A 20439-nucleotide genomic window follows, 5' to 3' on the forward strand; every position below is an offset into this window, starting at 1 on the left:
AATATCTGCGAGCACCCATGCCTGACGGTCCTGTTCTAGGAAGCAGCGTCGCGTGGCCGGTTGATGTGGAGGGTGGATCGATGGTGTGGTGGCCAGTGGACGACTACCCCGTTCTTTGTACATTAACTGCGGTTCGACCATCCGTGTCCCACTTTTAAGGGCCAATTATATTATGATTCCTGACCTGCAGCTGAAGTTTGCTCAAGTTAGCCAGTCTTTCGCGGGTCATGCGACACAACCTAGCAGTGTGCTTCCCTCGAAGACAGCGCCTGCCATATCCCAACACATAGGTTCCTCAAGTCTCTGTTTACTTCCACAGGCCCTATTCCTGGTGGAAAAGTTCATGGAAGGTTGTAAAAGCAAGAAGACAACCAGCAACTGCAGCGCTAGCGGCTGCCGCGTCGCTGGCCAGATCGGACCCTTCTGGATTTTCTGTTGGACAAGTTCCATGTCGCATAGTTGCTGCAAGTGCGCGCGGCCTTCGTTACCTCTATTATAGGACTGGTCATCAACAGCCGGCCACCCGAGAAGGCTGGAGAGATGATTGGAGAATGGGAGTTGAGAAGTGTTATTATGATTGGCCATGATGCATCAGTTGCAAAGAATCACAAGCCGCTCTGTATGTGACATGTCACATGACTAACCGCTAGGCGGGGTCTGTACCTCCATGCTCCCGTATCTCATTCGTAAAAGTGAACACAATACATTTTCAGCATCAGGATGGGACTCGTTGAGAGTAGGTGCTTCATAGAGGAGCTCTCCGATGCTTGCGAACAGGCAGAGAGTAATGAGCACGGAGCTCAGTGCATTCTCGGTCCCCATGTGAGTTTTTCATCCATCGATTTCCGGGCTTGGTTAACATAATAAAGGTCGTGAGTATCCTCAAACGGGCGTGGACTCATATTCCTCAAGAAATAAGAACGGAGGTCAATGGAAGGTCGACGGCCCGGGATACCAAAACGTCGGGAATCAAAAGAAAGGCTACGAAAGCCCTTGACAGGACATACGACGAGCATGCGACAGTTTCCAATGTGTTGGATGCCAACCTCGATTCTTGGAAACAAAACCCTCTTTCGTTCTTTGTGGATACGCCTAATATCACATTTAATCTCGAGGAGTCTCCTCTTGCCGAGTCGTACAGATTCCTAACGCAATTGGAGTCTCGCAGAGGCATCGACTTGATACGTGCGCGGCTTCTCAAAGTGGTTTTTCATCACCTCAAGAGCAGGCTCTCTTTACCTTACTTCCGGCCTGATAATTTGCAACAGATTGCGCAGCTCATATCGCGCTCAGGAATAGTGGAGTGTAACTTGGATACTATCAAGGGAGGATTGAACCGCTGGTCTAACGAAGGAAGCCGGATAGACTCATTGTGCAGGGATATAGCCTGCGGCAACTCGAAAGGGCACAGATATCTCGGTACTCTTTTCCTTCTGCCTGCACATGTTAATGGCGAGTTGTAAGTCTCCAACTACTAAGAAGTCCAATAACTGACTCCTGTTGAAGTATTAGAGTGCTGCATCGAAAGGGACCGAAACGGAAATTGGAAGTTGAACACCTCAAAAACTGCAGTGGGCCAGTTGTTAGGGATAGAGAAGGATTATACGATTTCGCAGAGGCCCTTTTTAACGAACTATGGACCAAAGTCGAGACGTCAATCAGCGAGAACTTGCAGTCGCAGTCGTTTGGACAGATTTCAGGTATCTATTCTCCAGGGATTACCCCAAGGGAATGTGTTAACGCGTCTTATCGACAGGGGCGCTGTTGCAGTACACGCGATCTTTTCCTGTACAGGATACAAGCAGCAGGATGTCACAAGTGGAGCAAACGACTAGAGAACCGAGTATAGCACGTTTGTCACCACAGGATCAATGCAGCACGCGATACTCTACTGAGCGTACTAACACGCCGCATATCGAAGCACCAAACCTGATACCGCCGAACCCTGTCACCCATAGCACAAACCCAGTATCCAACTGTGAAAACCCACGAAAAACGCAGCTGGCGCTGTCGGCAGCCTGCCGGGATGAATCATCCACAGGAACAATTCCCAGCGGCTTTGATCCGCGGCAAGACATTGAGCCAGTGCTGCTGGAGGGACTTGGTGGCCCTCAGGACACAATGCCGATTCCCAGAGGCTTTGACCCGCGGCAACACATCGAACCAGTGCTGCTAGAGGGACTTAGTGGCGCTCAGGACACAATGCCGATTCCCAGAGGCTTTGGCCCGCGGCAACACATCGAACCAGTGCTGCTGGAGGGACTTGGTGGCCCTCAGGACACAATGCCGATTCCCAGAGGCTTTGACCCGCGGCAACACATCGAACCAGTGCTGCTAGAGGGACTTAGTGGCGCTCAGGACACAACGCCGATTCCCAGAGGCTTTGACCCGCGGCAAGGCATCGAGCCAGTGCTGCTGGAGGGACTTAGTGGCGCTCAGGACACAATGCCGATTCCCAGAGGCTTTGACCCGCGGCAAGGCATCGAGCCAGTGCTGCTGGAGGGACTCACTGGCACGCAAGACATGATGCCGATTCCGAGTGCCTTTGATCCGCGGCAGGACATCGAACCAGTGCTGCTGGAGGGACTTGGTGACCCTCAGGACACAATGCCGTTTCCAAGAGGCTTTGACCCGCGGCAAGACATCGAGCCAGTGCTGCTAGAGGGACTCACTGGCGCGCAAGACATGATGCCCACTTCCAGGCGCTTTGACCAGCAACCGACCATTGAGCCAGCGCTATTTGAGGGATTTACTGGTTCTCAGCATAGCCCTATACGCGAGAATAATCCACCCGTATCGACTTCATTCGGTTCACAAGCACTCACCGGTCACGACATATCTAACCTGTCGAGCCGTTCAGAACAAGTTGCGTACAATGAACGGCCCAATGTCGCGAATGTTAATTGTCGACCACACTTCCAGTCCGTGTCCGTCTTTTGATATCTGCCCTTTTGTTCAGTTGAATAATAACAACATGGAGCAGTAATACTATCTGTTAGTTGACGCCTATTTGCGAAACGAGATGCGAGCCAACAATAGCATGATATTTTCAATCAGATTGGAGCGATGAAGATAACTGTTGTGTTCGAGCTAAGAACCGGCTCATCCGTAATATAGGCGTAAAAACCTTCACTCAAAGGGCCTCCAGGTGTTAGGCTTGTTCCCTTGGACAGAGGCACAAGATACATTCGTGATAGTGCGTTTATTATGGGTATAGACTCCGAAAAATGCGCCAGTTTCCATCCCCAACCCTATATACTAATAAGTAGAGAATCAGACAGACCAAGAATGAGTACATACCTTTCCAATTTTCAACTCTTCTACAAGACGCGAGACCAACTTGCCAAGTGGCTCTCCAGTATAAGTCTTGTTCCCTTTCTGGTCTTCAGTGCGGACGGTCGCTTTCTCTGACAGAGTCTGTTGATCCGCAGTCGCTGTCTCCGGTATCATCTCCTTTATTTGCTTTCGAAGTTCTTCGGCGACTGTTGAAAGTGGGTGGTGGTTCATTTCTCCGGTTGAGAGTGCCGGCGCAAGAATCGTTTCCTCAAGTGTGACTGACGTTGCGAAGAACTGATAGTATAGCGAGGAGTCAGCTTTATGATTTCATGTCCATCATCAAAATGCGCTAAATACCTGTTTCAAGGTTTACTGATTATGACCGCGAGGTGTTATCATCTCATGGAGGGGTTTCGGAGGGGAAGTTTTCTGTCATCCACATGATAAAGTGGCAGTGATCACGTGACGTGGATGTTCATACTCATTTGTTTCGGTGCACTGTGCTAGTAAAATGACATAGTCCAGGGAATGAAGTAGGTTCTGATTGATATCATGAAGGAAAGCAGGCATTAGGCCAAGTGTTGTTCACCCGGCAATGCAAAACTCTTCATCACTTTTGAGTACCATCCTGGCTTACCTCTTTGGTACAGTCGCATGGCCGATGCTAAATACTGGCGTTGAGAATCTCGTAACGCCAACGACAAACTATACCCCTCCACCAAGCCCCGTCGTCTTTCTCCATCTGCTACTACTGCAATGTATTCCTCCCGATCCACAAGTCGCTGTCTATCATCTGCGTCTTTTGGAAGACCATTTTCATCGTAATTCCATGGTACATCCATAACAGGCGGAACCATCGACAGGGTCAATGGGAATTCGCCTGATATCTCCCACGGGCCTGCGAAGGCCCCTTCCCAATCGATAACACCAAGTAAGCGGTATTTGTCGTCAAAAATTATGTTGTTATGACCGAAATCACCGTGGCATAATGGGAATGGGCCGTCGTTGCGCATGGATAGTCCTCCTGCTAAATCGTTGACCAATTTCTTGAAGGACAAGGCGGAAGCTGATAATTCATCCGCGAATGGACCCGCGGCTTCTTTCAGTTGATCCTGCGATAGACCAAATTCAACTTTCGCAGACCATGCCCTGAAAAACTCGGCAGCTGTCTCGAAAGGGCCGCCTAGGCCTGGTATGGGCCCTTGCCGATACGAGCCATCTTCATTTATACCGGCAATTGTCCCAATTTTGGGTAGCTGTATTCTCGACATTTCGATCTGTACGATTTTAACGCACGCGTCAGAATGACATTTCATAGAGAGTTTGGGGCGTTGGTATAGCGTACGTGGATTTCTGCCAGCCTAGCAAAGACGGACATTTTGTGTTCAGACGGGATCTCCATATTAAGATCCATTCCCACATTACCCCTCAGGCAGTCCATCAGCATAAATTGTGCCTTTACCGTAGAGTAGGGATCGCCTACAAAGGCATGGACTTGTGGAACTGGAATCTTGGTGTGCTTCTGAACCAGTTGAATAGTGTTGTACTCCGTGACACTTCGTGCACTGCTTGGACTGTCTCCAGCCTGAGGAAGTTCTGGCAGCCGGAGTCTTGCCACCCACCGCACCTGATCTGCAAATTCCACAATGCGGACCATATGGTTGTAACCAAGGCCAATGTCGGGTAACAATCTGCATTTCATTCCATTTCGTTCTGCGGCTGCGTACTCGATAAGTGAGTCCCAGTCTGTGAATTCAAGGAACTTTTGGGCTCGTAAGCGTAGTGGACCTTCTCCGTTCGACAAGAAGTAGGACCACCTGTATCCAGCAAATGCGTCGTCGTCGTCTTTCATATCAGTGCAAGACATGGTATAGGCAACTTTTCCACGGACTTCAAGGCGTGTGAGCTCAGATAGAATGAGAAGAAGTCAGAAATTCGATTTATATATAGAGAGAATAAATGCAATCGGTTCAGAAAACTGGCGGTGAAGCAATTCGGCGCGGGCACAGGAAAGCTTTATATTGAACGTAGATCACGTGGTCTATGCTTGGCCCCCAGATCTTTCGTAGAGCCTTACGTCGCTTTATATAGTCAGGAAAGTCATATTAGCGAATTCTATTGCTTTCCGTTTATGCAAATTTAATCGCGTTGTTAGAAGTTGTTGAACGATACTATCACCCCGACGCTCGTCCCGATTCCCAATGTGCTGCTCTATATGATCAGCAAAAGTCTTCTGATTATCTGCACGCAAACAATGCTCTTACGGGATAGAATCAAACAAAGGCGCTTCTAATTGACAATACATGGACTTGATATAGGGAATATTGGTCACTGGTCATCTCTCGAATTAAAAGAATGTAATGGCCTCGCAGTCACGCCGTGTGAACTGCTTTGAGATGGCCTGAGAAATGCCCACGATAGCATCTGTCAAATAGGTACAGTATCACCAACGTCAATTGTTTTTCCTTCATAACGAAATAATCCAAATCAAGGAATAACAGGACCATGATTCCACCAAGTTTAGTTCTGCATACCGCAGCTGCAAACCTCGCCACGCTTGACCTGTTTTTTGCAGCCTAATCTGCAGCACTCGGTATAAACGCTAGAGAAGTCGAGCTGTTCGAGTGTGGGGCAGACAGCCATGTTGATGTCTGAATAGGTGAATCTGTCAGCCTTGTGTTGCTCGGAGACCTAACAGACTATCCATGGTTAAAGAGGATATTTACTCACCCAGACTTGGTTCAACGGACTTGAGTTTCTTGGAACGGTTGACAGTAAATAATATTTCTGTTATACCTTAGCAAGAGTTGCTTGATTCTCCTCATGATGGATGATATAGAAGCATTGTCATACCTCACGATATCAGCGGGAGAGAGATGGTAAGTTTGATGCGAGTTTCGAGTTTCTTCTAAGTCAAAAAATGAGGAATGCAGGCCATACTTATACCAATTGCCTCCACATCCGTCGCCCGGTAGTTAGTTAAATTTAGTTATATTGGCCGACTATTCCTTTTTCGTATAACTGCTTTGGCGCCAATTGGGTTATACAAAATTGGAATAATATTCACAGACGTTTCACGTGTACGTGTTACAATGCTGATCTGGTATCGTTGCTCTACTACAACTATTGATTGCGTTTGATTGCTTTTGATCTATTCGACTCCAGGTTGAAGCCATTGCTCCGCATGCTCAATTCATCCTTAGCCCATAGGACCTTTGCCCTGTAAGGATCCGTATACACACTTGGACTGTTTGAAGCTACAGATTATCCAAGGAAGGGCAGCAGTTCCAAAATCCCAAGAGTTTGACTCCAATTGGTGTTGGTGCCTTGAACTTGGCTGAAACATCCGGTCAATGAGGGCGATCATACTACTGGAAAACTAGTTTGCTCGGCAGGCTGAGAGATGATTTAGAGGGCTCGAAGTCAGCTGTTAGCCCGGATATTGGCAAAAAGGTCTCAATGGAATGCAATATGAATTGGCAGCATCGCATAGTCTATCACTGTTATGCCAATCCCTTAGATATACTATGGTAAACCACTATCTACCAAACGCGAAACTCGAAAGCTATGTCCCAATCTTCATCATCCTGGTTTTCCAGTCCGCTGCGAGGTTTTCGACCTTGAAATTTCTCTGTCCCCCTGTTAAACTTCTTTTCAAGACGGAGAGCTTCCTGCAAGTCGTTCAACTCTTCTTTCAGCATCCGTTGGCGCGTTTCCCTGTCTCGGAGCGGCGGAGCATCATCTGATATTGGAGCGGCGAGGATCTCACTGGACAACATCGATTTTGCTTGTGCTCCCGGTCTTTGTAACGGTGGCGTATTGCGTAGTTTTTCAAATGATAGCACATTACCCTTGGTACTGCACTCTTCACATATGGCATACTCGTCGGTCCAGTTGCTTTCATCGTTTCCTGCTGGTTGCCCGACGCCACCTGAGGCTTAGTAGCAGGAACCCAGCATGGAAATGACAGACTTACTTTCGGTCCAGTCGCTTTCGCCGCTTCCAGGAGTTTGTTGCGTTTCACCTGACACGACCTATAAGCAGGAACACAGCATAGAGATGATAAATTTACCTTGACAGCGATTGCAAGTAGAAGCAGATGTTGATAGACTCATTTTCCCGTTCAGCAACGCCGTCTTCTTCGATTTCAGCATGGATTGGTCTCGCCTACTTATATCAGTGCTTCTCTCCGAGTGTCTAATGCGCAATTCGTGCTTCGTACAGATACTGTCTTCCGCCTGTAATCACCTTCCGCTGAGTAACGGCTCTTTTCTGGTTCAATTATCTCGACTTGCAACAGTGAGTATTTATTTCTTACCAAGATGTCAAGCTAATATTCTATTCCTTTTACAGTTCGCGCAGTCTTGCCCGCGTTCCAAACTATACTGAATACTACAATGGAGCCCAGTTGTCGCCGGACCTCTAAGCCCAATCGAGGGTGGTCTTTTTTTGGGTGGAATTTTGGAAGAACCGACGACGGGGCCGACTCTCCAGACCCGCACTCGCCAGAGAACGATCGCGACTGGAAGCTAGTGGCAATTGAATACGGTGATATGCCACATTTAGACTACGCCAAGCTTTTCAGGATTATCCATTTGCAGACGAAAGAGACGAAAAGATTAAGGCCCGAGGAGTTTGCTACATTCGGTGGTGGACGTCTTCACGCAATAGAAAATGCCCGCCAGAAGCCGCAGGAAACTACGGTTGGTGATGACGAGCAAGAGAGCATGGATCCTGGGTTTGGATGGTTCTTCTCTTGTTTTCAATGTATTTAGTTTGAGATTTGTACTATTGAAGTTGCCTATAACTTTTCCTCTTGTCCCACTGTCTTGACTATGATCTGAACATCTGATAGTATGTCTGATTTTTCCTCATGCTTTCATCTATCGCTTACGTTCAAATACGACTTCTACAGAAGAGGCAATAAATATCTAAAATCCACTGTTGATAGTTGATCGTTGCATCACGGAATACGTTTCTCTTCTCGTGGTATGTATTCTAGCGCTTCTGCTCACCGGAGGTGAACTGACCTTGGTTATAGATAATGGACCAGCATGGTGCTTTTTTCCAGCCAAGGCCCGAAGCCACACAGCGGGAGTCAACTGTGGCAGAGCAATATCGGAATCAATCGATGGGGTCGATTGAGATGCAAGCTGTTGGTAACCCGTCTAAGATAAACAACACTCAGCGGCCTCTTGGTGATGAAAGTAAGTTACGGCGTCGTTACTAGAGTTCCAACTAATTCCAAACCGCTAGGACGCACGACGGATCAGCGATTGGTTCCCCAAATTCCCAAGAAACGGCCAAGCTTCGAAGCGCTTGATGGAGATACGGAACGCGAGAAGAAGCCCAATCAGGCTAAAGGACCCTCACAAGAGACGAGCTTTGAAGACCAAGAAATGCTTGATCCAAGCTTTTTCGTTATGAAGTGGCGGGAGCAGCGGGAGTAGGAGCGGGCGCAGAGAGAACGGGATGACAAAACAGTGAAGCGGCCTGTTCGCCAAGTTTTACGCCGCCGTTGTTGTTCATGTAGAGCTGATACAATCGGCGGAAAGAGTTGCCGTACATGCGGACATGTTCGCTGCCCTGAGTGCTTTGCATCAGACTATTGATGGCAAAACACATCAGATAGATTTTGGTGGGCGTCGTCATCGTGGAAGATAAAAGAAATGGAAGTCAATCTTTTAGTGAGACAGCTTGTATTCAAAAGTAGTGAGACGGCTGTTAGCGTTCTCATCAGCTCGATGGATCCAGAACTGATCGGGTCTTTCACGTTTGAGCGGTAGTCAGCGAGAAGGTCACCTGTCTGCAGCCCGAGCAGACACCGCTTAGTGGGAAACTGTGCATCACGTCGCCGTGACTGGCTGCTTTGATGCCGTCCAGCCTCTTGACGAGCAGCCAGCTGAGCAGACGGAGAAGATATAACTTGGGTACCTCAATATAAAATGAACAGGCATCTCTCTTGTGATCCAACACTTCCGCTCAAATAATAATGCCGACTGTCTTACTTCCTGCCTCAGCCGCTGCATTTGTGCCGCGGTCTTCTCCTATTGTGGTGCTGAATAATACGATTGAGCCATGGCTGACTGCCACCATGATGCGGGTGAACCGGGTGAAGCGACCTTTAAACAATGTGAGGCAGCATACAAGTTGTCTCACGGAGACACTCTCGTTGCCTAACGCCATCTGGACGTTATGCTCCTTACCATTTCCAAAGGCTCCCGAATCAGAGCTCAAGAAGGAACCGCTGTCAGACGCACTTGTCAAGTATCAGATGACCCATATCGAGGCATACGTCGTGCACGTCGATACGGTTTGTCAAAACGAAGTCGCTCTCAAATTGACTCCGGAGACAATCGAAGCTTTAGTGGAGTACCACAAGGATGTCTACTCCGTCGACGCTGCCGTCAGCATGGAGGACTGGTTCGGCAAAGAAAGCCAGTTAAAGAAGTTGCAGGAAGAGTTTGCTCAAGCTGTCAACGAGTTCGTTTATCGCACCGATGCGCAGGCGCTTGAATGTTTAGAAGAAGACGGCTCGGGTGAACTTCTTTGTGGCCGAAGTGCCGAAGCAAAAGCTGCAATTATGAGTCTCTTTGTTCCGTTGCGTCCTCCGCTCCAACGGATTTCTTTCTTAACAAGCTCGGTGGACCATGGGCTATGGTTGCACAACCCTGTGCAGCCACCAGTGACCATCGAGGTATGGCAATTCCCCCGGTCCACCCCAAGTACGACCAGCACTGAAGACCCCTACCCACATATGTGGACGGACCTGGGACCGAACGGCGCTCAACTCTCTTCTCCGGCACTCCCTTATAGCCAACCATACACTACTTCACCGTATAATGTGTCACAGTGCTATGGCGATGGGCCGACTTTTGCCTCTCTTGTCGCTCTTCCGCTTCCGAGTATGCTCGTATAGCCGTGCGGCCGAAACCCCGCTTTCGGCCCGTTACTTGATTTGTGACTGATTCGACGAGTTCGGCAATCGCGTGTGTGTGAACAGCTGGCTTGAAGCCGTGTGGGCATTCGATGGCCCTCGCCTGCCGCAGGCTCCAGCGAAGATGACGATGGTGCTGATTGTAGATATCTGCAGATGGAGCTGTAAATCCGCAATTTGATCATCCTTGTATTTCTTCGATGCTGAAGTTTCGCGCCGCTACTGGCTGTGCCACGTAGCGGAAGTGGGGCACACCACTGCGGCACGTACCGCAGTGCGCTCTGCTTCATCTTGTCGGTGCTCTGCTTCCTCTTGTCGGCGTTCTGCCTCCTTCCGAAGGCTTTGTTGTTCCTCCAGTTGACGTCGTAACTCGGCAATCGTATCCTCCATCGCTAGCAGTAGGACTAATTTGAAAATAACAGGAAGGGATAGTTCGCCGTTCGTGTTGGGGAGCAACGCACGACAGGTATCGCGAAGATGCGGCAACTAGCAGCAAGTTGTTTACGTCCGAGCCCAGGTCTCTCTATCGGGGTGTCGGTTGTTCCGACTTCCGAACAGCGGCAGTGCCAAGACCTCGGAGCCAATAGGAAGTAGATCGAAGTGTCTCAATTAAAAACCAATTAGATTCATGTGTCTATTAATAAATGGAGCAAGTGAAACTAGGCGGTTTCAGCTGAAGGCGCGAAGGATCAGCCGGCGCGACGCTACTCACCCTAGTCGCGCGACGGTCACCCGCATCACCGCCCCATCACCCTCCACATCACCCCGGTCGCGCGACGCTGCTCACCTACTAGAACAGGAAGGGTAGGGGCCTGGGTGGTCGTAAAAATCTGTTCGGTAGGTAGTCTCTGTAGTCTCCCCTCTCTTTTCCTAGAGTGATGCGTCTAGAGAAACTGGTTCTTTCATATCTTTTCGCGAAAATAATCGAGACCACTCAATGGCTCATTTTGCGTCAATAGTGGTGCGTCTAAAGAAACTGGTTCTTTCATGTCTTTTCGCGAAAATAATCGAGACCACTCAATGGATCATTTTGCGTCGATGGTGGTGCATCGAAAGAAGCTGTTTCTTTCATGTCTTTTCGCGAAAATAATCGAGACCACTCAATGGCTCATTTTGCGTCAATGGTGGTACGTCTAAAGAAACTGGTTCTTTCATGTCTTTTCGCGAAAATAATCGAGACCACTCAATGGATCATCTTACGTCGATGGTGGTGCATCGAAAGAAACTGGTTCTTTCAGATTTTTTCTATAAGCAAATAAAGACAAATATAATCGTGGCTGGTAATAGTAATAGAAATCATTATCATAAACTACTTACGGGTAATATAAATTCCCACAACCTGTTAGTAATATATTCTAATTTTAACAACCATCTTATATACCCTTTGGCTGTCTTTTCTCCTATGGTATTTGATAATTTATGCAGTTTCTATTCGAATTTGCGCGTTTAGCTTCGATTTCGAATTTATCTGTTATAGTTGAGTCCACAATGTCGACAGCTATTAGTGACCCTACCGAACACGAGGCTACAGATCAATCCTTCGCCTTCTCCACTACGCTAAATCTTAACGGTCAGTATGTGAGGTCGATTAAGGAAGGACTCGCCATAATCAAAACCCTATCACCCATAGACATTTACCCGGCTGCGTTAATGATCCAGGATCATGCCCATGGAGTTATAGGGGACGCTATGAGATCGCTATAAGAGTTATATGACTTTATTGAAAAAGGGGAGTTCTGGAGGATGTATGAAGTGAACCTAAAATCATTCCGAAATTCATGGCAGGTTACCCGGAATGCAGTGAAAGTTCAAGAAGGACTCGATCGTTTCAAGGCGAACGTGCGTAGGCGAGCTATCCTCTAGTGGGGTGAGCAGCAGGCCAACGCTCTTCTTATACGTATAGGAAGCTACGCGATGCTACGAAAGGTTAGTAAGATCATTAGTGAAGGTCTATCATATCCCGAGCTCCAAGCTGCTATCAATAACGCTATTGTGCATCGAAAATCTGGACGTGGTCGTGGCATTCGCTAGCATGCTCGAATCATATAAATTGATCTCGACTTTGCGCTAGCCTAGCGTAATTTCCAACGCCTTGACCCTTAAGTCCTACAAGCACTAGAGCTTGGGGTTGACACAGATAGGTTTATCTGTTCGATCCGATCTGGTTGCGCAATACTACCAACGAGCATAGTACAGCCGGTACGATCTAGGGGTGCTGCTAATACTATAGTGCCTCCTAGATCCCCCTAAAAGAGACCCCGAGATGATACGCCATTATCAATATTATCACCGTTATCTTGTTTATCATCAACCCCCTCTGTGCCATCTGATTATGACGCTGAGGAGAACGATGATGACGATCTATCTGATTATAACGCTGATTATGACGATGAGGACGATGATAAGGACGATGATGAGGACGATGCTGAGGACGATGAAGGTCTTCCTAGCCGTCTAAAGCGGCCACGCCCAACTCCCAAGCATTCACTTGCTAGCTGTGGCTGTGCTCTTACAGATGCTACGATCAAGCGTCTTCTGAGGGGGGCTGAACTCCCAACCGACACCCTGAAGAAGCAGCTACTTCGACAGGTTGGAAAGGCAATGACGACCCGGAGTGCCGTATACACCTCACCACTACTATCTCTCTGCAATCTCCATATCCACGAGCTGTGTAGACGCTTAGGCCTTTACTGTAATGTTCCATATAAGGAATTGCTCCGACGATTGTGTGATCTGTACACAAATCTTGGTGTGTGGGACGAGATAAAGGGTAGGAATAAGGGCTGGTTTAAATATGTGGCGAGCAATCTGGAATCTGGGTGGCGGTTCCCGATGGCTGGCTCTAGCAAACCTAGGATTGTAAACCTATCGCTTATACAATCATTGACATTCGCTTAACTATATAAGCGCTACTTTAGCCAAGACCCCGGCCCCGGTATTAGGGACCTAGATTAGCAGCTAGATCGAGATGGAAGCATTATGCTACTAGGGCTGTTTGGATGGTTAAGTGAGGATTTCGATAGGAATCACCCACGTGGCCTACGGGATTTGATGATAGAGGAATTTAACATATACGACTGGCATTACCTAGCCCGCCCGTCTAAACCTCGCATTGGTTGGGCTAGGAATATATGGTTTAGCTTAGTGTAGTAGATGGTTCGATAGGACCCCGCATACTATGCTTTCTATATGCTATACCGTCCTGATTATGCGTGGAAGCTAGTGTCATTTCCATACTATGCTAAGCGAACGTATCCTAGAGAACGCACCTTCTTTCGCTATATTGATATAAACATCACCGACTTTGTGCGTAGTGGCCGGGGTGACAATGCGCTATAAGGGAGCCTCGCTCTCTCCGACGAGGATAGCCGCAACTGCACCGAACTACTCCTAGGTATATATCGCGACATCGGCCGGTGGTATAAGCGGCTGATCGACCGAGGGTACGCTAAGGACGGGTATATATAGCGTATCGACGCCGATATATAGACTAAAGCGGACGAGGCCCACTTTGGCTATAGCTAGACTAAACAGATCTGCTAGTTTGGGGATATACGGCTAAGCCTACCTAGCCTACCCTATAGGTCTACCGGTCCCGCGAGTTCCTAGCGTATTAACATCCTACCTTAGTTCGTTGCCATCGGTGATAACCACTAGACACTAGACACCGCAGAGTCTAGCACCTAGGATGACCTCTCGCGCTGCCATCGTGATTTCCAGTCGGGCACTAAGACACCATCCGGTCTGCCGAATAGCACGTACGGTGGTCGAGTGGATAATATATTTCCTACGACCGTTCGGCTAGGACATTTAGGTGCGATTTCAGATGCACTAATTGGCCAGACGCGATAGGATACAGCAGACGTGCGGAGGGAGCTAGATATTCTATTTGGTGATAACGAGGATATATCATAGAACTATATACAGGCCTAGAGACGAAACGCCTAGCGCCTATACTACACTACGTTTACTAACCTCGTGGCTGCTAAGAAGGAGGCCTTTAGTGATAATTCCTACTTCTACCGGAGGGATTTAAATCTATCTACTACTCCGGAGTTTATCCGTGATAGTGTCTACTATGCTAGGTTCCAGCGTACCACTAATGCTCCGGGACCTCCTAATACCGAAGCAAGTGGCCCTTCTGCTAGCGACGAAGATATAGAAGATGACAAATCGGTAGATGTCGATGTCAGAGAGCATAAGGATGTCGAAAGGATATTCGCAGATATATGCCGTGGTAGTGCCCTTAGGTATATAGCTCCTCCTGACTTTTCCGCTATACGTCTATAGTATCTAGGTGGATACTATCAGTAATACGACTACAGAGTTCCATTCCATGGTTATTTGATAAAAGTGGTGCTCGAGACCTTAATTCTTCCATCTAATCTGTGGAGCTCGATACCTCAGTACTTTATCTCATCTATGTTGTCGAGACCTCAGTCCTTTCATCTTATCTATGTTGTCGACACCTCAGTCCTGTCACCTCACCTCAGTCCTTTCATCTTCTCAGTCCTGTCACCTCACCTCAGTCCTTTTATCTTCTCAGTCCTGTCACCTCACCTCAGTCCTTTCATCTTCTCAGTCCTGTCACCTCACCTTAGTCCTGTCTCCTCAGCTCAGTCCTTTCATCTTCTCAGTCCTGTCTCCTCACCTCAGTCCTGTCTCCTCAGCTTAGTCCTGTCACCTCACCTCAGTCCTGTCTCCTTAGCTCAGTCCTTTCATCTTCTCAGTCCTGTCACCTCACCTCAGTCCTGTCTCCTCACCTCAGTCCTGTCTCCTCACCTCAGTCCTATCTCCTCAGCTTAGTCCTGTCTCCTCAGCTCAGTCCTATCTCCTCAGCTCAGTCCTGTCTCCTTAGGTTAGTCCTGTCAGCTCAGCTCAGTCCTGTCACCTCAGCTCAGTCCTGTCACCTCAGCTCGGTCCTGTCTTCTCGGTCCTGTCTTCTCGGTCTTCTACGTGACATCTCTATACTAGTTATCGAGATCTGACCACTATCACCTACGACCACCACCATCTGCGACTACCACCATCTGCGACCACCACCATCTACGACCACCATCATCTGCTTTCATAGTGAGTCACCCCTACACAACTTCTCCCTATCTTTATATCTTCAGCTTGATTTCTCACTTTTCCCTTCGAGTGCACTTCTCACTTCAAATGCTAACATTCTCCTCTATCCTCTTCAAAGCCTTATCACTATCACCCGTCATAGCAGGAAATCTGATTATTCGCCACGGAGCTATCTTCCAACGTCGTCCTACTCGTGATCGTCTGTCAAACCCTATACCACAGCTCCTCTTTTGCCTCCTATGCATTTAGCGAAGCCTTGAGGATTGGCTACTTCGAGATCCCGAACCTAGTTTCTAGCGGCACTTTGAAATCACCTATATCCAAGATACGGTCAATGCAAATAACTGCCAAGGTTGTTATGCATCAGGACGAGATTGCGAGATAGTAATGTTCAACCTACGAACTATTTACAATCTTACTAACTATATACTATCTTTATAGCTCCCTACTAGGATAGAAGGGCACAGATTCGAATTGCTAGCATTAACCTCGTGGGTCGCCTTATTCTGGGGCACCTACAATACCACCGAACGCAATTATAAAGGCCTTATTAAGAACTGGTTCCTCCCCGGAAACTCCCTTACCTAGCTTACGTTTTGTATCGCTAATCTCTGCCGCGCGTTTACCCTCCTTATGCGGAACCACATTAACACTCACGGATTACACCCTCGCTACCTAGTGAGTTTCCATTCTATCTCCTCATTGACTTTGCTAATCTCTTCATATTATTACTAGAACACCCGTCGCGTATCCTACCGCAACTAGCTCCTTAGCCGTATGCCGATTCCCTAAGGCATTGAGGCAGATAGAAGCCCGGAAAGGTTTGTAGCTATATCATTATCCTATCACAAATCGATTGGTACGGAAGACCGTGTCCACCTCTAGTACGGCGTAGTCAGGGCTTTTCGGTCGAGTGTGACACGTATTGCTAGGGATAGCGTTAGCTTACCCCACTATAACGATGTTACTACTATCATCGGACGGTTCCCTACTTCTATGATTCCTACCGAAGGACGTTGATATCTCTAGGAATGAAATTCTAGGGGAATAGGATACGGCGGGAACTAGTCATTTATGCTATGCTATAGTCCTTGAAACATACACTACGATCTGATACCATCTTATATATCGATCATATATCTTTGATTAGTTTGCTTTCTTTACCGGTCGGGGTTTGCTTTTTTTTGGCATTGATCTTAGTTTGATTAGCTTTCTCTAGAGCTCGCTAGATCTTGCTTCTCTTTATTCCCGATCTTTAGTATTTTAAATAGAGGACTCTCTCACTCTACATCCTTACTCTACTTATAAACCTAACTTATAACATAACACTTTCTAGTATGATTGGAAAAAGTCGGAGATAAAGGCAGATATATATGTTTATATAGTGACTATATCTACCAAGTGGTTATATTAGTTCTTATACGTAAAGTGGTTCGATCTTACCAAAATTACACCACTAGATAGCTATATCTTCTACTTACTCCTCATATAAATTTTAACTTACTACAAGTAATATTATAAGTGATATTTATTAAATTGCTAACCCCAATATTGAAGTTGGAGTTGCGAAGCTACGGTCGCAGGCCAAGTCCTAAGCTATCACCAAAATAATTCCCAGATTTCAATCGCGCACAGCTCTATCAACATGACATATTTTGGCTCGAAATTGAAACCGTATAAAATTCACTACTAGGAATAGAACTCGTGAAAATCTTAGTATCATCTAAGGCCTGTAGCAAAAACCAGTGGGCGTCTGAAAGTTAACTCATGTGGGCGTTGACCCACTTTTTTTCTCCCATAGTAAACTTGAAAGCCCTAATTCAAGTTACGGTAACTTGTCCCACCCCCGTGGGATAGAACTCGTGAAAATCTTAGTATCATCCGAGGCCTGTAGCAAAAACCAGTGGGCGTCTGAAAGTTAACTTATGTGGGCGTTGACCCACTTTTTTTCTCCTATAGTAAACTTGAAAGCCCTAATTCAAGTTACGGTAACTTGTCCCACCCCCGTGGGATAGTATATTTTAGCTCGAAATTAAAACCGTATAAAATTCACTACTAGGAATAGAACTCGTGAAAATCTTAGTATCATCCGAGGCCTATAGCAAAAACCAGTGGGCGTCTGAAAGTTAACTTATATGGGCGTTGACCCACTTTTTTTCTCCTATAGTAAACTTGAAAGCCCTAATTCAAGTTACGGTAACTTGTCCCACCCCCGTGGGATAGGGCGCTAACCACCCTCAACTTTCGCCCACCTACTACTCACTCTTCTCATCCGCTCCTCGCCCTGGTCCCTGGACTAGATACTCTACCAATTCGGTCCAAAACCACTCCAGGACCATTCAAGGAATGCAGATTCATTATGGCCAGTTGAATTGAACGATGACGAATGGAATAGCAACAACGCCCTAGGGGTGTGTGACAATATATACCTAAACTTATGCATAATCCGTACCCCTCACATATCTTCACCGTAGCAATTTTTCGGAGAGTTTATGATACCCGGAAGCTTGAAGAGACTAGGTTTCGGGACTTCGGAGTGTCGATTGATTTTACCTACAGCGGACATCGTTACTACAATATATAGGGAGGGACCGATGTAACAGTCTCTTTTGGACACAACGTATTACCACTGGTGCTTAACTCAAAGTAAGGTTCCTGTTTAGGGCCTAGATTCTGTAGGTTGAGTATTTAATGTTGTTTGATGTATGACGTCATGATTAGTGGTTTTAATCAAAGAGGAAATACATTATGCTGTAGGAACGAAGAAGTGTATGCCTTACCAGATACTATTCGATGTCCATATATCATTTTGAATACATTGTCCCTGTGGTTCCGGTAGATGCCAGGCAAAGGGTGGGGCCAACACATCATAGAAATACATTATCCCTATGGTTCCGGTACATGCAAGGCAAAAAGGGTGGAGCCAATACATCAAAGAAATACAAGATCCCTTTGCATAAGGCTTGGCTGCCATTGATTTAGCTTGTTTACTGAGTGCGACAGTAGGCATATTCAGTAATCGAAGAGTCACCCGATCATATGCTTCCGACTCACTCTATCTTGAAGTAACAGCCATCATGATGCCTAGACATATCAAGAATCAATCTAATAAGAAGTATTCTACCTAGCATCAATCTGCAAACGGTCAGGACTATACACGACTATACATCAACTTGATAGGAGTGATACAACGCCAGTCTCACAAATTGCTATAAAGCTACTGCTACCCTCTCGCTGTTCAAGCTCAACAGATGAAAACTACATACATTATAACTAATTCTTAATACCTTCCCTCATACTCTTTTCGCTACAATGAAGTTCACCGGAACCGCTGCATTTGCTCTCACCGTAGCCGTTGCTATGGCTACCAAGCTGTCAGACTCTGCTGCTCTTGACAATGCTAAGTCCCAGTGCAACGTTGGTGATATCTCTTGCTGCAACTCCGAAGAGGAGACTAAGGCCGATGGAATTCTCGGTAACCTTCTCGCCGGAGGCCTTTTGAACGGTATTTTGGGCAACTCCAACTCGCCTTGCGCCAAGACTAGCCTCATCGATGAGCTGGGCATCCTTGGTAAGTCAACTTAGTCCCGGTCAAATGAGAAATCCAGAACTATGGCACTGACAGCTCTAAAGCCTCCATCAAGGACAGCGAATCTGGACCCGTCTGCAAGAACATTATTGCTTGCTGCCCGGAGGGAACCACAACTGTGAGTTCAAGTGATACCCACACCTGATCGTGCTACTGCCTAACATTTGAAAATCAGTGCACCGCCATTGACAACTCTGGAAAGGAGGAGTAAAGGTGTCAAGAAACCAAGCGGTCAAAATCAGTCAAGAATCTATATAGTGTTGACTAGATCAAGTAAAAGTCTGTATAATGATCGCTGTCCATCCCGAGATACTGTTTTGACAGGGCGGCAGGATTTATCTTATTAGCCTTGTCTGTCAGACTGAACATATTTGCTAGCTAGTTAACTAACTAGTTAGTTATTAGCTAGTCTCTGTTACGATATGTTATCACACTGTCATGATTAGTTTGCTCTCCTTGAAATGAAGTACTCTCTTGCTTCTCAAAGCTTGTAGATCTGGCTTACCACAGTCTCATACAGATAGAGAATTCAACCTTCTTCTCTCTCCTCTTTCTCTGGCCTCTGCCAGATCAGATACTAGCTTTTGCGAATCAACTCTCATAAACGGTTTGCCAACCATCTCATGCATCTGTCGTGGGTCAGATAAGGGAGTACTTGCTCTCACATATACGGAATTGGTGCAAACTCTTTCTTATAAGGGTGTATCACTAACTGTTCACAGGGCGGAATCTATTATCGGGGAAAGAAGGCCTTAAGTACTTGATGCTATGTATATTACCAAGACAGAAATGAAAGATGAATTTTATTATAAATCACACAGAGGAACAAGTATACTAGCTACCATGTAAGGAGGGCTATACCGAGTATGGTATAAACAAGGGTACATATCACCCTGTTTTATGAGCCATCCTCTCTCTGGTCACATGCCCTGTCTCTTGTTGTCTGAAATATATTCCGTGACAATAGCGTCTCCCATCGGCGGTTATACAAGTGATCTTCAAGATCACTCCACCGCCACCATAGGCCAGAATATTAGCTCCGAATCTTAAATGTGGACAACTTATATTGTTCGCAGAGCTTCTACCCAACGGAAAAAGGCATCATTCAGGGTGGGAAAAAAAAAGGAAAAAAAGGAAACTTGTTTGTTAGAGTACGTTAGAGATCATCACCTTCATGATTGAAGTATATGACATTGCCATTCCGTTCTATGGCTTGTTGTATCTAGACACTCCTCTCGATGGATAATGATGGATGGTGGGAAAAGAAGAAGTGAGACGGTGAAGCTAGCTAGTCCTGCAAACTTAGATCACGTGATATACGGTCTGAATCCAACACTTGTGCCAGGTTGGCGTCTTGAAAAGGAATTGAAAAGGACCCTCGAATTTATCACACGTTGGACGGTTTTATACTTGATCGGGAGCTCAGGATACTTTATTGAACTGTAACTACACAGTAACACTGTTCTGAGGTTCGAGTCCCCAACAATTTCTCCACCCAACATCGTGCAGTCAGAACTGCGATCACCATTTATTCGGCATCCGGCGCATAATTACTAACAGCCTA

The 20439-nt window shown here is 46.7% G+C and overlaps 9 protein-coding genes across 9 annotated transcripts; 5 read left to right on the forward strand and 4 right to left on the reverse strand.

The window, feature by feature from the left end:
* Nucleotides 1-720: 720 nt before the first annotated feature.
* Nucleotides 721-2940, forward strand: N7489_008389 (uncharacterized protein; the record flags this gene model as incomplete). The annotated part of the gene is made up of 4 exons (XM_056714139.1): nt 721-822; nt 870-1459; nt 1513-1700; nt 1757-2940. The coding sequence occupies 4 exons, from the start codon at nt 721-723 to the stop codon at nt 2938-2940; spliced, it is 2064 nt and encodes a 687-aa protein (XP_056561761.1).
* A 905-nt stretch (nt 2941-3845) lies between these two features.
* On the reverse strand, nt 3846-5143 carry N7489_008390 (phosphotransferase family protein; the record flags this gene model as incomplete). Its single annotated transcript, XM_056714140.1, has 2 exons — nt 3846-4553; nt 4622-5143. 2 exons carry the CDS (start codon nt 5141-5143, stop codon nt 3846-3848), a joined length of 1230 nt encoding a protein of 409 aa, XP_056561762.1.
* A 480-nt stretch (nt 5144-5623) lies between these two features.
* Nucleotides 5624-5919, reverse strand: N7489_008391 (uncharacterized protein; the record flags this gene model as incomplete). The annotated part of the gene is made up of 2 exons (XM_056714141.1): nt 5624-5700; nt 5811-5919. 2 exons carry the CDS (start codon nt 5917-5919, stop codon nt 5624-5626), a joined length of 186 nt encoding a protein of 61 aa, XP_056561763.1.
* Nucleotides 5920-6818: 899 nt separating this feature from the next.
* On the reverse strand, nt 6819-7055 carry N7489_008392 (uncharacterized protein; the record flags this gene model as incomplete). The annotated part of the gene is made up of 1 exon (XM_056714142.1): nt 6819-7055. The coding sequence occupies one exon, from the start codon at nt 7053-7055 to the stop codon at nt 6819-6821; it is 237 nt and encodes a 78-aa protein (XP_056561764.1).
* Nucleotides 7056-8320: 1265 nt separating this feature from the next.
* On the forward strand, nt 8321-8726 carry N7489_008393 (uncharacterized protein; the record flags this gene model as incomplete). Its single annotated transcript, XM_056714143.1, has 2 exons — nt 8321-8483; nt 8533-8726. The coding sequence occupies 2 exons, from the start codon at nt 8321-8323 to the stop codon at nt 8724-8726; spliced, it is 357 nt and encodes a 118-aa protein (XP_056561765.1).
* A 542-nt stretch (nt 8727-9268) lies between these two features.
* On the forward strand, nt 9269-10195 carry N7489_008394 (uncharacterized protein; the record flags this gene model as incomplete). Its single annotated transcript, XM_056714144.1, has 1 exon — nt 9269-10195. The coding sequence occupies one exon, from the start codon at nt 9269-9271 to the stop codon at nt 10193-10195; it is 927 nt and encodes a 308-aa protein (XP_056561766.1).
* A 30-nt stretch (nt 10196-10225) lies between these two features.
* N7489_008395 (uncharacterized protein) lies at nt 10226-10603 on the reverse strand (the record flags this gene model as incomplete). The annotated part of the gene is made up of 2 exons (XM_056714145.1): nt 10226-10375; nt 10484-10603. 2 exons carry the CDS (start codon nt 10601-10603, stop codon nt 10226-10228), a joined length of 270 nt encoding a protein of 89 aa, XP_056561767.1.
* Nucleotides 10604-12127: 1524 nt separating this feature from the next.
* On the forward strand, nt 12128-13111 carry N7489_008396 (uncharacterized protein; the record flags this gene model as incomplete). Its single annotated transcript, XM_056714146.1, has 2 exons — nt 12128-12139; nt 12467-13111. 2 exons carry the CDS (start codon nt 12128-12130, stop codon nt 13109-13111), a joined length of 657 nt encoding a protein of 218 aa, XP_056561768.1.
* Nucleotides 13112-18598: 5487 nt separating this feature from the next.
* Nucleotides 18599-19086, forward strand: N7489_008397 (uncharacterized protein; the record flags this gene model as incomplete). Its single annotated transcript, XM_056714147.1, has 3 exons — nt 18599-18857; nt 18920-18993; nt 19051-19086. 3 exons carry the CDS (start codon nt 18599-18601, stop codon nt 19084-19086), a joined length of 369 nt encoding a protein of 122 aa, XP_056561769.1.
* Nucleotides 19087-20439: the final 1353 nt, after the last annotated feature.

Source organism: Penicillium chrysogenum, assembly GCF_028827035.1.
Source record: "Penicillium chrysogenum strain IBT 35668 chromosome Unknown utg000005l_segment0_segment0, whole genome shotgun sequence".
NCBI classification, from domain to species: Eukaryota; Fungi; Ascomycota; class Eurotiomycetes; order Eurotiales; family Aspergillaceae; genus Penicillium; species Penicillium chrysogenum.